This window comes from Apium graveolens, chromosome 10 (assembly GCF_009905375.1).
Source record: "Apium graveolens cultivar Ventura chromosome 10, ASM990537v1, whole genome shotgun sequence".
NCBI lineage: Eukaryota > Viridiplantae > Streptophyta > Magnoliopsida > Apiales > Apiaceae > Apium > Apium graveolens.
In genome coordinates, this window is record NC_133656.1 from 77,704,131 (window position 1) to 77,715,773 (window position 11,643).

The 11,643-nt window shown below is 34.6% G+C and overlaps 1 protein-coding gene and 1 non-coding gene across 2 annotated transcripts; both read left to right on the top strand.

Annotated features, from left to right (window-relative positions):
• The first annotated feature begins 459 nt into the window (after positions 1 to 459).
• Positions 460 to 566, top strand: LOC141694108 (small nucleolar RNA R71). Its single transcript, XR_012563437.1, has one exon. It is a non-coding gene; the product is annotated as a small nucleolar RNA R71 (small nucleolar RNA).
• Positions 567 to 7,022: 6,456 nt separating this feature from the next.
• Positions 7,023 to 9,963, top strand: LOC141692637 (F-box protein At5g51370-like). The gene is made up of 2 exons (XM_074497539.1): positions 7,023 to 8,411; positions 9,203 to 9,963. The coding sequence occupies exons 1-2, from the start codon at positions 7,243 to 7,245 to the stop codon at positions 9,468 to 9,470; spliced, it is 1,437 nt and encodes a 478-aa protein (XP_074353640.1). The 5' UTR covers positions 7,023 to 7,242; the 3' UTR covers positions 9,471 to 9,963.
• Positions 9,964 to 11,643: the final 1,680 nt, after the last annotated feature.

An 11,643-nucleotide genomic window follows, 5' to 3' on the forward strand; every position in this document is an offset into this window, starting at 1 on the left:
AATGGATCTCGTGACAACCCAGATCCCCGACCCCGGATTTGGGGGTGTTACAATAAGGGGCTGGAGCTTGTTGCTGTGATCTCTGAAAGTTGCTCACAAATTGAGCTGATTCGCTAGAAATAGCACACCGCTCAGTTTCATGCGCCCCCCGCACAAAGCTCACAAACACTAGAGATTTGATTAACTCCATAATTTACCAAAGAGTCCATGTTCATCGTCAATGCTTTAAGTTGGGCAGCTATAGCAGTTGCTGCATCCAACTCCAGAATTTCTGCTACCTTTCCCTGAGTTAGCCTCTGAGAAGGATTTTGGTATTCATTAGCAGCCATCAGTTCGATCAATTCATAAGCTTCATTATAGCTCTTAGCCCACAAGGATCCTCCCGATGCTGCATTGAGCATAGGTCTAGACTGAGCGCCCAAACCATTTTAGAAATAGTTTATAATCATCCAATCAGGCATACCATAGTGTGGGCACTTCCTTAGCATCTCATTATATCGATCCCAAGCCTCACATAGAGATTCTCCACTTTGTTGAGCAAACTGAGTAAGAGCAATCCTGATTGCAGCAGTCTTCGCCATAGGAAAGAATTTAGTGAGAAACTTTTGAGCAAGATCTTCCCATGTGTTGATAGACCCTGGTGGTAGAGAATATAACCAGCACTTTGCTTTATCCCTCAGAGAGAATGGGAAGAGTCACAGCTTGATAGCATCTTCAGTCACCCCATTGAACTTGAAAGTATCGCAGATCTCGATGAAATCCCTAATGTGCATGTTGGGGTCTTTTGTAGGAGAACCCCCAAACTGAACTGGGTTCTGTATCATATGAATCGTGCTCGACTTGATCTCAAAAGTGTTAGCCGAGATGGCTGGTCTGATGATGCTCGACTGAATATCATCGATCTTAGGCTGAGAATAGTCCATCAGAGCCTTAGGATTTTCTGCTTGATCTCCCATCACTACTAGAGCTTGTTCCTCGACTTTCTCTTCTTCTGTTACTTTCTCTTCGTCCTCAAAAACTTTCCTTCGAATCACTACAGCTTCTTCCTCGGCTTGATCTAGAGTTCTCTTACGAGCCCGCGAACGTGTATGCATACATGCTTGCTAGAGTACCTGAAACACAGAAAAGTAAAAGAGTAGGTAAGTAACAATGTCCGAGTCAATGAACTTTAACGATCACTGATAACAAACACATAAAGTAAAATTTAACACTCAGTCCCCGGCAGCGGCGCCAAAAACTTGTTAGTCGCTAAACACGTGCTAAATTTCACGCAAGTATACGCGTTCGCAAGTAATATAGAATTATTTCTAGTTCGTTCCCACAGGGACTGGTTTAGATTAACTTTGTGATTTATGCACTTATGCAACAATGATATGGCTATTATTCAATGCTAAGACGAATAACAATTTGAGTTTTGATTATACTACGATTAACTAATGAGAATTATACTAGAGACCATTAACTAAAGAGAGTAAATAGAGTTGAATAATATATGACACAAACATGGGATTTTAACTTCATTAAGTACTTCATTCAATAGCCTTTTCGTTCTTAACCTTAGCATGTAATCGTGATGACACTAATCAGATAACACGAAACTGATAAAAGTCAACTTTCGTTGTACGAGTACCATACTACCAGACATCCATAAAAAAGATAGAAGCTGAATAGACACCAATTATATTGAGACCCTATATATCTATAGAATTTGACAACATAATGGTTTAATGCACAAGTTATCTACCGTGATTACATAGGTCAAGTAAGATGGCTAAAATTACCTACGAATCATGCATAACAATAACACATGAACCTATGCTAGCATGGAAAGTTCTAAATCCTTAAATTCACTTTCACTTCATTAAGAATTAACACACTATCTTATAAGTTCACGACGCTCATAAGACGAATAAGCACAACCAATACTAGGTTATCATATAATCATCACACACTAAGACATCGAAACAAATCAACTAAAGAAATCCATAAATAAATCCACTAGAACCCCACGATAATGATTAGCCCATAATCGGACTCATCATCAACGTGGGTTCCGATGAAAGCATGGTATAATAAACGTAGTCTTTATACTTAAATAAACCAAGTACGAAACACAAGTAAAGGTTCAAGAATAAGAAAACTAGCATCCAACGTTACAACTTAAAACAAAGAATCACAAGAATAAACTAGATCTTCTTCGCCTTGGTTGAATTGTGCTCTTCGGTCTTCTTTTTCTTTCTCATTAGCTTTGGTACGTCTCTCCTCCTGAAAAACGTCTTTATTTATGTATATATATGATGTAGAATTGACAAAGGCTTCAAACTCTCAAAATCCTAATATAAACAAGATTTTGCTACCCCGACCCGGCGCGGCCGCGGGCTTGACCAGCGCGGGCGCGCTGAGTTTCTGTTCTTTGGGCGCGGCCGCGCGCTTGACCAGCGCGGGCGCGCCGTCCTCCTGAAAAGAATTCTGAATTCTTCTTTCTCCTTGCTAATTTAAGCCGGTATTTTCACGACCTTTATTCCAGCACCATCCAAACACCAAATTAGCACCACAACCATGTTAATTTACCTGATTACCTGGAAAATGCCTGCAATGCAAAAATACTATAAAACGTAAAAACACCAACAACTTGAGTACAAATATACAAATTCAAAGCTTTACGGAGCATAATAAAGTTTCATAAATGCCACTCAACATGCGCCCGCACCGAGATACAGATTTGCAGCGCGCCTGCGCTGGTGAAGTGCGCGGGCGCGCCAGGTCGGGATGACAGAATTATATTTCTACTTGGATTCTGAGAGTTTGAAGCCCTGGTTGATTTTATAGCATATATAATAAAAACTTATGATCAATTTTCATAACAAGACGTTCCAGAGCTTAAGAAAAAAGCGTAAGAAAACCGTGTAGCACAATTCAACCTAGGCGGAGACGATCTAGTTTATTCTTGTGATTCTTTGTTTTAAGTTGTAATCTTGGATGCTAGTTTTCTTATTTGTGAACCTATACTCTTGTTACGTACTTGGTTTATTATCTATTCAGTATAAAGACTAAGTTTTATTATACATTGCTTTCATCAGAATCCACGTTGATGATGAGTCTGATTATGGGCTTATCGTTATCGTGGGGTTCTAACGGAATTACTTATGGATATCTTTAGTTAATTTATTTTGATACCTTAGTGTGTGATGATTGTAAGATATCCTAGTATTGATTGAGCTTATTCGTCTTATGAGTGTCGCGAAATTTTAAGATAGCGTATTAATCTTTAATGAAGCGAAAGTGAATTTAGGGATTTAAAACTTGTCATGCTAGCATAGGTTCATGTATTGTTATGCATGATTCGTAGGTAATTTTAACCATCTTACTTGCCCTATGTAATCACGATAGATAACTTGCGCATCAAACCGTTATGCTATCAAATTCTATAGGCATATAGGGTCTCAATATAATTGGTATCTATTCAGTTTTTATCTCTTTTGTGGTTGTCTGGTAGTAGGGTATTCGTGCAATGAAAGTTGGTGTTTACTAGTTTCGAGTTATCTGATTAGTGTCATCACCATTGCATGTTAAGGTTAAGAACAAAAGGCTATTGAACGAAGTAGTAATGAAGTTAGAATCCCATGTTTGTGTCATATAGTAATCAATCCTCTTAATCTCTTAGTTAATGTTCTTTAGTATAATTTCTTAGTTAATTGTAGTTATAATCAACCTCAATTTGTTAATCGTCTTAGCATTGAATAATAACCATACCATTGTTGCATAAGTGCATTAATTTAAATTAACTTAAAAGAGTCTCTGTGGGAACGAACTAGAAATAATTCTATATTACTTGCGATCACGTATACTTGTATGAATATTAGCGCATGTTTTCGTCCTAACAATGATCAATCGGATTGATTAATCGGAGAATAAATTGGAAGTAATTTATTTAATAAATAATAATATATATTTATATTTAAATTTTATTAAATTTTTATAATATTTATAAAAATAATATCATATAATATTAGTCTGGTATTAATATACGCATTTTGGGGAAAGTAAGATTAAGGTGTACGTTGTCTTACCCTTATTCCGAAGATTGAACAGAATGTTTAAAAAAGTGCCCACAGCTCGTGTGTGTGTGTGTGTATGTGTACATAAAAAATGGAAAGTAACGTTATACACAAGAAGAACTAATAACTATTCACATAGATTAAAAATTGCTTATATTTTTTGAAAAGTGATCAAGACATACCTTTGACCATTGTATTATTCATACGAGACTTATCCACATTTAAGTATCTTCCTCGTGAATCGATTATCTGAAATTTCGTTACTCGTCTTTATCATCATTTTCATCTTCTTCATTCACACATTTGCGAAAAGCAATTTCACCCTTAAATAAATCACCACGCAAGCAAACAGTAAATTTTGTTCTTGAACAAATTACTACGTAAGCAACCGGTGACAAGAACGTTTCAGTCTAATGAAAGAAGTGAAATAATAAATTATATAAATATTTGTAAATCCTGATATTACAAATGTATACAAGTGTGTGTACTTGCTGTGTGAAAATGGTGATTTTTAGAGGAATTATATAAATATACTTAAAAGTATAATGGCTGAAGCACAATTCAGTATGAAATTACTCTACCGCCCTCCTCTTATTTGCCAAATTTACAGTATATTGCCACTAATTTTTCAGGAATATATAGCTTCTACGTGGAATACATGTATTAACGTATAGATACAGTACAAAGATAATGAAATAACTAATTTTTCGTTACAAGACCCACACATTCAAATTGATGTATAAAAATGGATTGTCTAAAATTCAAATTGCAGCTGGCTTCTTCGGCACATTTCATGAATCATGCTGACGTGGTGCTCCTACTCCCTCACAAACAACACATGTTCATATTGTAGTTTAATTATAATATTAGTACAAAGTATGGAACACAATTCATATACCCCATAATTTGAATATGAAAGTGTATTAAGGCCTATGTTCATGAATTAGGACATAGAACCTAAGCTTTATCTTTATTTTTCATTTGGTAAATGGTGTTGTTAGTATTCGTTAAAGTTGAAGAAACGGAATCAATGAAAAATATCCTCCCACAAAGCGAACAAAACCTGTTCTGCCTAACGGTTGTTAGTGAACTAAATTTTGATGATCAATGTTATTATCTCTTCTCATGTTTAATATGTCTGTGCTATTTGTGGAATGATAATCACCGCCTTTGTCATATATACCAATATGATCGATATGCATTATTTCTTTACACGCCAACTATTAGCTCCCTAATATATTACATTAACCTTTTGTTCAAATAGTTAGTTTTGATGAAGTAGTCATGGAATCGAGCGGCAAAAAAATTAAGGAGCCCATTTTTTCTCGAGTTTGTGAGTATTTGCTTGCAATGTTTTATATCATTTTTCAGGCGGATCATGTTTTAGTTATATATTTACATTTTTACTCAAACTGTAAAAAATTATGGCATTTTCATGATGAGAGTGTATCCGAGGGACAACACTTCAAACTCACATATATTAGATGTATGTGAGGAAGCTGTTGTGGAACTAAATGTTGATGATAGTTCTCACAATGACAAATCAACATAATATTCACACATGTCTTGGCAGTATAAAAAAATTGTGGTCATCCATATAATTGTGAGTAAAATGAGGTTTATGTTTGATTTGTTGAATGATTTTAGTTGCCTCCAACAGATAGGTGTAATCTGTTACATGAAATTTTGATGATGGATTATGGAAAGATAAAAATATACAAATCGAATAAGGAATTTTGTCTAAAATTTGTTAGTTGCTTCTCATACCGCATAATTTCAATAATATCATTATCAATTTATAAATCACTTGACATATTCTTGTCCTCTTAATAGTGAGCTATGACAATTCAGTAATAAAGAAGGATTTTAATTATGGGGAAACATATTCCCCATGTCAAAGCCATCTACACGTTCACCGTCTTTCAATAATGGTAGCCGTACTTACCCAGTTTTTTAAAGGCAAGACATGACTGTCTTGCAATGTATTAGTTGATCTAATCAAATTTCATTTCAGAAAGAAAAGTACGGAAAAGTAAAAATCTACGCTATGAAGGGGAAAGAAGTCCAATTGTTGCTGCACAATCACAAAATGGTATACTTCAACAGCTTATTCTCCATAATTGTGTAATATCCTGCTCTAATTAGGTCATTTTGGCATGTATTTATTAAGTGCCAAGGACAAAACACAAAATAATAACTTCCAAAATCAACGCTTAAACACTAAATGTTGTCACACAAACTTTAAATGATACTCCCTCCGTCCCTATTTACATGTTCATTTTATTTTTTTAGTAGTCAAATTAAAAATTATTGATTAATTATTTTTCAAATCTGAAAGTTACGTTTTAAATTAGACTAAATGTACTTTCCAATGATATAATTTTTATTATTTTTATCAATTATATAATATGTATTCGGTCAAAATTTGATCAAGTTGATTAGTCAAAAATCAAAATAAACATGTAAATAGAGAGGAAGAGAGTAATTTAGTTCTCAATAAAAAATTTATTACATATATTAGAAAAAATATTATCGTCAACATCTTGCATAATGCATAATGCGCAAAAAGTCCTAGTATTTATATATCCCGATGTTACAAATGATACAAGTGTGTTCCCTGCACGGTAAGCATGTGTGAAAATTGTGATTTTTAAAGCCAAAAGATAGCGCGGTTATTTTGGTTATTTGATGTCAAATGAAATGATTAAATTTATCAAACCTCCATCATGAATTTGTTGTATTTATCTGACTTTTAATCATTTCCAAGGCAGCACAAGAAGATAATCAACCCAAATAATAATAAAAATAATCCAACGTGCAAGTCCACACACACGTACTTACAAAAAAAATGTCTAATCAAAAACCCTTGATTTTTATTAATGTGACAAAATATAGAATTTTTTTTTGAAGCAGGAACAAAATATAGATATATTTCGATATACAACTACAATCACAGCCTTTAGAGATATTAACAAAAAACAAATTCATGAGAGAGAAAAAACACGGGTCCCGCATATCTAATCTTAACAACTCTATAAACGTGATAATAGTTATACAAGCCCTAGTTTTCATCAGTTCTTAGTGCTAAAATTGAATCATTAGATTTGTGAGATATTTCAATTCCTTGTTGAGTTTTAATCTCTACCTGATTATCAACAAAACCCCTCAAAAATCTCATGATTTAATGCCATCTTCGCCAAGAAAAAACCCATTTCCTTTATTAAAGAACCCTCTGAAAAATGTGTTTCACAAGATGCGTCTTCACTCTCGGTCGAATTCAGTCACTCCTCCTACCGAATTTGATGAAACCCATGTCTTGAATCCAGTTTATAATCCGGGTTTTACCCGGGTTTCTTCAGGACCCGATTGTACTTGTTTGATTTCTGATGAGAATTTGCTTTGTATTTTGTCTAAAGTTGATGAAAAGCAGTTGGGTTTGTGTGGTTTAGTTTGTAAAAGATGGGAAAAGCTTAGTGGGAAGTTGGTTAGGAGTCTTAAGTTGTTGGATTGGGAGTTTCTTGATTCGGGTCGATTAATTTATCGATTTCCTAATTTGATTGATGTTGATGTTGTTAGAGCCTGTGTAAGAAGTGGTCATAGTAGTGGGATTGTGTTAAGTAGTAGATTTGTGTCGGTGGACTTGAATTCAGGTGTTTTGAATGATGGGTTTGTTAGGAAATTGGATTTGTTGGATTCACGGGTGGTTGATCAGGGGATTCGTGTGCTTGTCGAAGGGTGTTTGAGTTTACGCAAACTTGTTTTGGTTAATGTGAGTGAAGAAGGGTTGAGTTGTGTTGCGGACGGTTGTAAGACTTTGCAGGAATTGGAGTTGTATTGTTGTTGTGATTTTGTGTTGATAGGGATTTCCAAGTGTCAGAATTTGCAGATTTTGAAGTTAGTTGGTTGTATTGATGGGTTTTATGATTCTGTTGTTTCGGATATTGGGTTGACGATATTGGCACAGGGGTGTAGAAGGTTGGTGCAGCTTGAGTTGGTTGGTTGTGAGGGAAGTTTTGATGGGATTAAAGCTGTTGGGCAGTGTTGTCAAATGCTCGAGGAGCTGACACTCTGTGACCATAGAATGGATGGTGGATGGTTAGCGGCCCTGTCGTATTGTGGTAATTTGAAAACTCTGAAACTTCAGTCTTGTAAAAGTATTGATTCGTCTCCAGGTCCTGATGAGCATCTTAGTTATTGTCCAACTCTCGAAGAATTGCATTTGCAACACTGTCAGTTGAGGGATAAGCAAGGTGTTAGAGCATTGTTCATAGCTTGTCAGACTGTTAGAGATCTTGTTATTGAGGATTGTTGGGGATTGGATAACGTAACATTTGGATATGCTAGCATATGCAGGTATGATGTCAAACGCTATTCTGCTGACTTCCAAGAAACCTTAATATTCTTTATTCTGCTGACTGCTAAGAAACCTTTAATCTGGGAACATGTTTACTTCTAATATAATATATGTCAATGTTTAAAATTTACCTTTTTATACATGTGTTTTTCGTTGGTTGTTTGTTGAAATTTACCTTTACTTTGCCTTGTTGGTCTGTTGAAAATTTAGTCAAGTAGTTTTGTTCAATATCTGAATTGTATATGCATTAACCGTACATGTATCTAACTGAGGAAGTTAATGAGATGCAGAGTACTAAAAAAAATGATTGACTACAATGCAGAAAAGTTTTGACTGATTATTATTTTTAAGAAGATAATCATTTCGACAAAAGTATTTTACCTCGGAAACTTTGCAAAGCTAAGGAGTTGGTCTGTTGAGCTGGGTCTCAGTTATCGTAGTTATAGTAGAGGGAGTTGCTAAATGGATGCAAGACATGCAATCTGATGTCTCTTACACAGACTGCTGAGCATGCAAATTGGAAGAAGTGACATGCTATTTCATGTCATCTCCTAAATTAATCCCATGTTATTTCATAACTGAGAAAGGTTATTCAGTACCTGCATGAGACATTCTCATCAAGTATGCTAGTTTTCAAAATAATTTAATAATCGAGTAAATAGGATATAGTCCAATGATGGCACTTTATGAATAATGTGTCATACCCTTATGTTCTATCAATGGTTATATATTAGAAGCTTTTTGTTGTTTTAATACATTATTTGTAATTACTCTAATTGTCATTTTGTAGGAGAGTAAGACTTCTTTCTTTGGAAGGATGCTCATTACTTACAATGGACGGTTTAGACCCTGTAGTTTTTTCCTGGAAAGAGCTTAATAGGCTCAAAGTAATTTCTTGTAACAAAATTAAAGATGGCGAAACAACAATAGAACTAGCAACATTGTTTTCTTCTTTGAAAGAGCTGATGTGGCGACCAGATTGTAGATCTATATTGTTATCAGGTCTTGCGGGAACTGGAGTTGGACAGAGAGGCGGTAGATCATTCAGTCGGAAGTAACTAACAGACTTGAACTCCAGTTTCGAGGATTTAAGCATCAGCTGAACATGTTCACAGCTCAAAGGCACATTTTGCATATCTTCAACACACGTGGCCGGCCACTTTTTTTCGTCACAAGGATATAGTGTACATGGTGGATGAAGTATAACTTAAACCCTTCTCTTTTGTTCACTGATGCCTTGGTGTGTATACTGAAGAAGGCAGTTCTTCAAAGGCATGGCCCCGAAATTTAGCCTGACTGTTATCAAAGATTGTCTGTTGCATAAATTCCAACAGCTGCTAGAGGGTCTAGTGAATAAAATGATGAACACTCATTATTGTACAACACACTAGCTTCCACAGCAATAGAATTTAATCATTATTTGTATCTTACTGCAAAGGGGAAATTTTTGTAGTTGTTTTGCTCTGACTTGTGTTAGATGACTTTTAACATCACATTTTGTTGTATACATTACACAATGAGAATATGTGAATAAACTACAAAATTTACCAATGATGCTCAGGTCCGCGATGCATTGGTGGAGGTTTATGGATGAATTTTGGAATATTATACTTGAATAATATTTTCTGTCATTATATATTTAAGAGTTAAAAATTCTACTAGAGCTCTCGTAGCTCGTAAATGGAAATATAAAGTGCATACCCTTAAGCTGGACCCGGGAAGTGATGATCAAGACAAAGCTTTGAGAGCTAAGAACTTGAGCTGATCAAAAGGTAAAGACTTTGCCAACGTATCAGGAAGCTGTACACCAGATCGCGCATGAATAATGATGTCGATAAAATTGAAATACACAGGTGACAGTTAGTCCTGGATAAAATGACAATCAATTCTTAGGCGTTCTATTATTACAGAAAAAGGTCAACAGGACGAGGTACTGGAACATATAAATCAGCAACCAAACCATGAATCCAGATTAATTCACTAGTTGTGTCATTCATACTGCCATATTCAGCAACACAAGTACTTTTTGAGGTACTCTTTTGCTACTTAGTTTTCCAGCAAATTGAATGAATTTCCGAAATACTCCTTATCTCATTTTAATTATTACGTTTTCTTTTATAAAAGTCAAATTGATCGATTTTTGATCAAAAATTAAATATTACTCTTATATTATTTTAAAAAACTAAAAATTATATATTAAAGTAAATTGAATCTACTTTCCGATGATGTAATTTTTTTATTTTATTTAATTATCAAATATTAATAAATTTCGGTAAAACTTTAATTAATTTGATTGAGACAAAATCAAATGTGACAATTAAAATGGAATGGTAGAAGTTTTTCAAAATGAGTTAATGACCGGGTATAAAACGACATGATTCCCAATCAGCATCACAAAACAACATCATTCTGATTTGAATAAATCAAGCCCGTATCATTCGAAGCTTTGAGATACTACATTAAAACATGAACAGCATTCGAGCAACAGTTAGGGCACTGAGAAATTGACTTAGTTGTTGAACAGCGTAAGATATATCCGGTCCTGTCATATTAAAGTTTACCAAATCATCGTCTATAGATTTCAACCAATCTTCTGCTATAAAGTTTAACATACTGCTGTATCAAATACTTTTGCGAGCTCGGCTAATTACAGTATTATTTCTTATCAACTATTTGCAACCCGCAGCAGTCCTGAAAAATTCTTTCCGGAAAAATAAATAATAGTAACCTCCGTATTATATATTGAGTGGAATTAATGGAGGGAAACGAAGCTCGGTGCATTGTGCTCTAATAACCTCGTGTTTATGTATGTGATTATAGTGTACAAGTATATTAATTAGCACAATATTTTTTATCCCATTTAAAATTACCTGTATCTTTATACTGCCAGCAGAGGTATTCTCATCTTAAGTTCGGTGCATATTTTTAAAATGGCATTAAAATAATTGATTGACTAGAATGCAGAAAAGTTTTGACTGTGATTGTTATTTCAAAGAAGATGATCACTCGACAAAAGTGTTTTACCTCGTAAACTTTGCAAAGCTAAGGAGTTGATCTGTTGAGCAGGATCTCATCAGTTATCGTAGTATTAGTAGATGGTGTTGCTAGATGGATGAAAGACATGCAATCTGAAAATGACATTCTAAATTTCATGCCATCTCCTTAATCACTAGGCATTAATACCATGTTATTTCATAACTGGAGTTAGACAGAGAGGTGGTAGATCATTCA

Bases quoted from the DNA above. Each gene is read 5' to 3' on its own strand.
- LOC141692637 (XM_074497539.1), top strand. From the start codon at position 7,243: ATGCCATCTTCGCCAAGAAAAAACCCATTTCCTTTATTAAAGAACCCT. The intron at 8,412-9,202 runs GTATGATGTCAA...GTCATTTTGTAG, and splicing joins GGATATGCTAGCATATGCAG to GAGAGTAAGACTTCTTTCTT.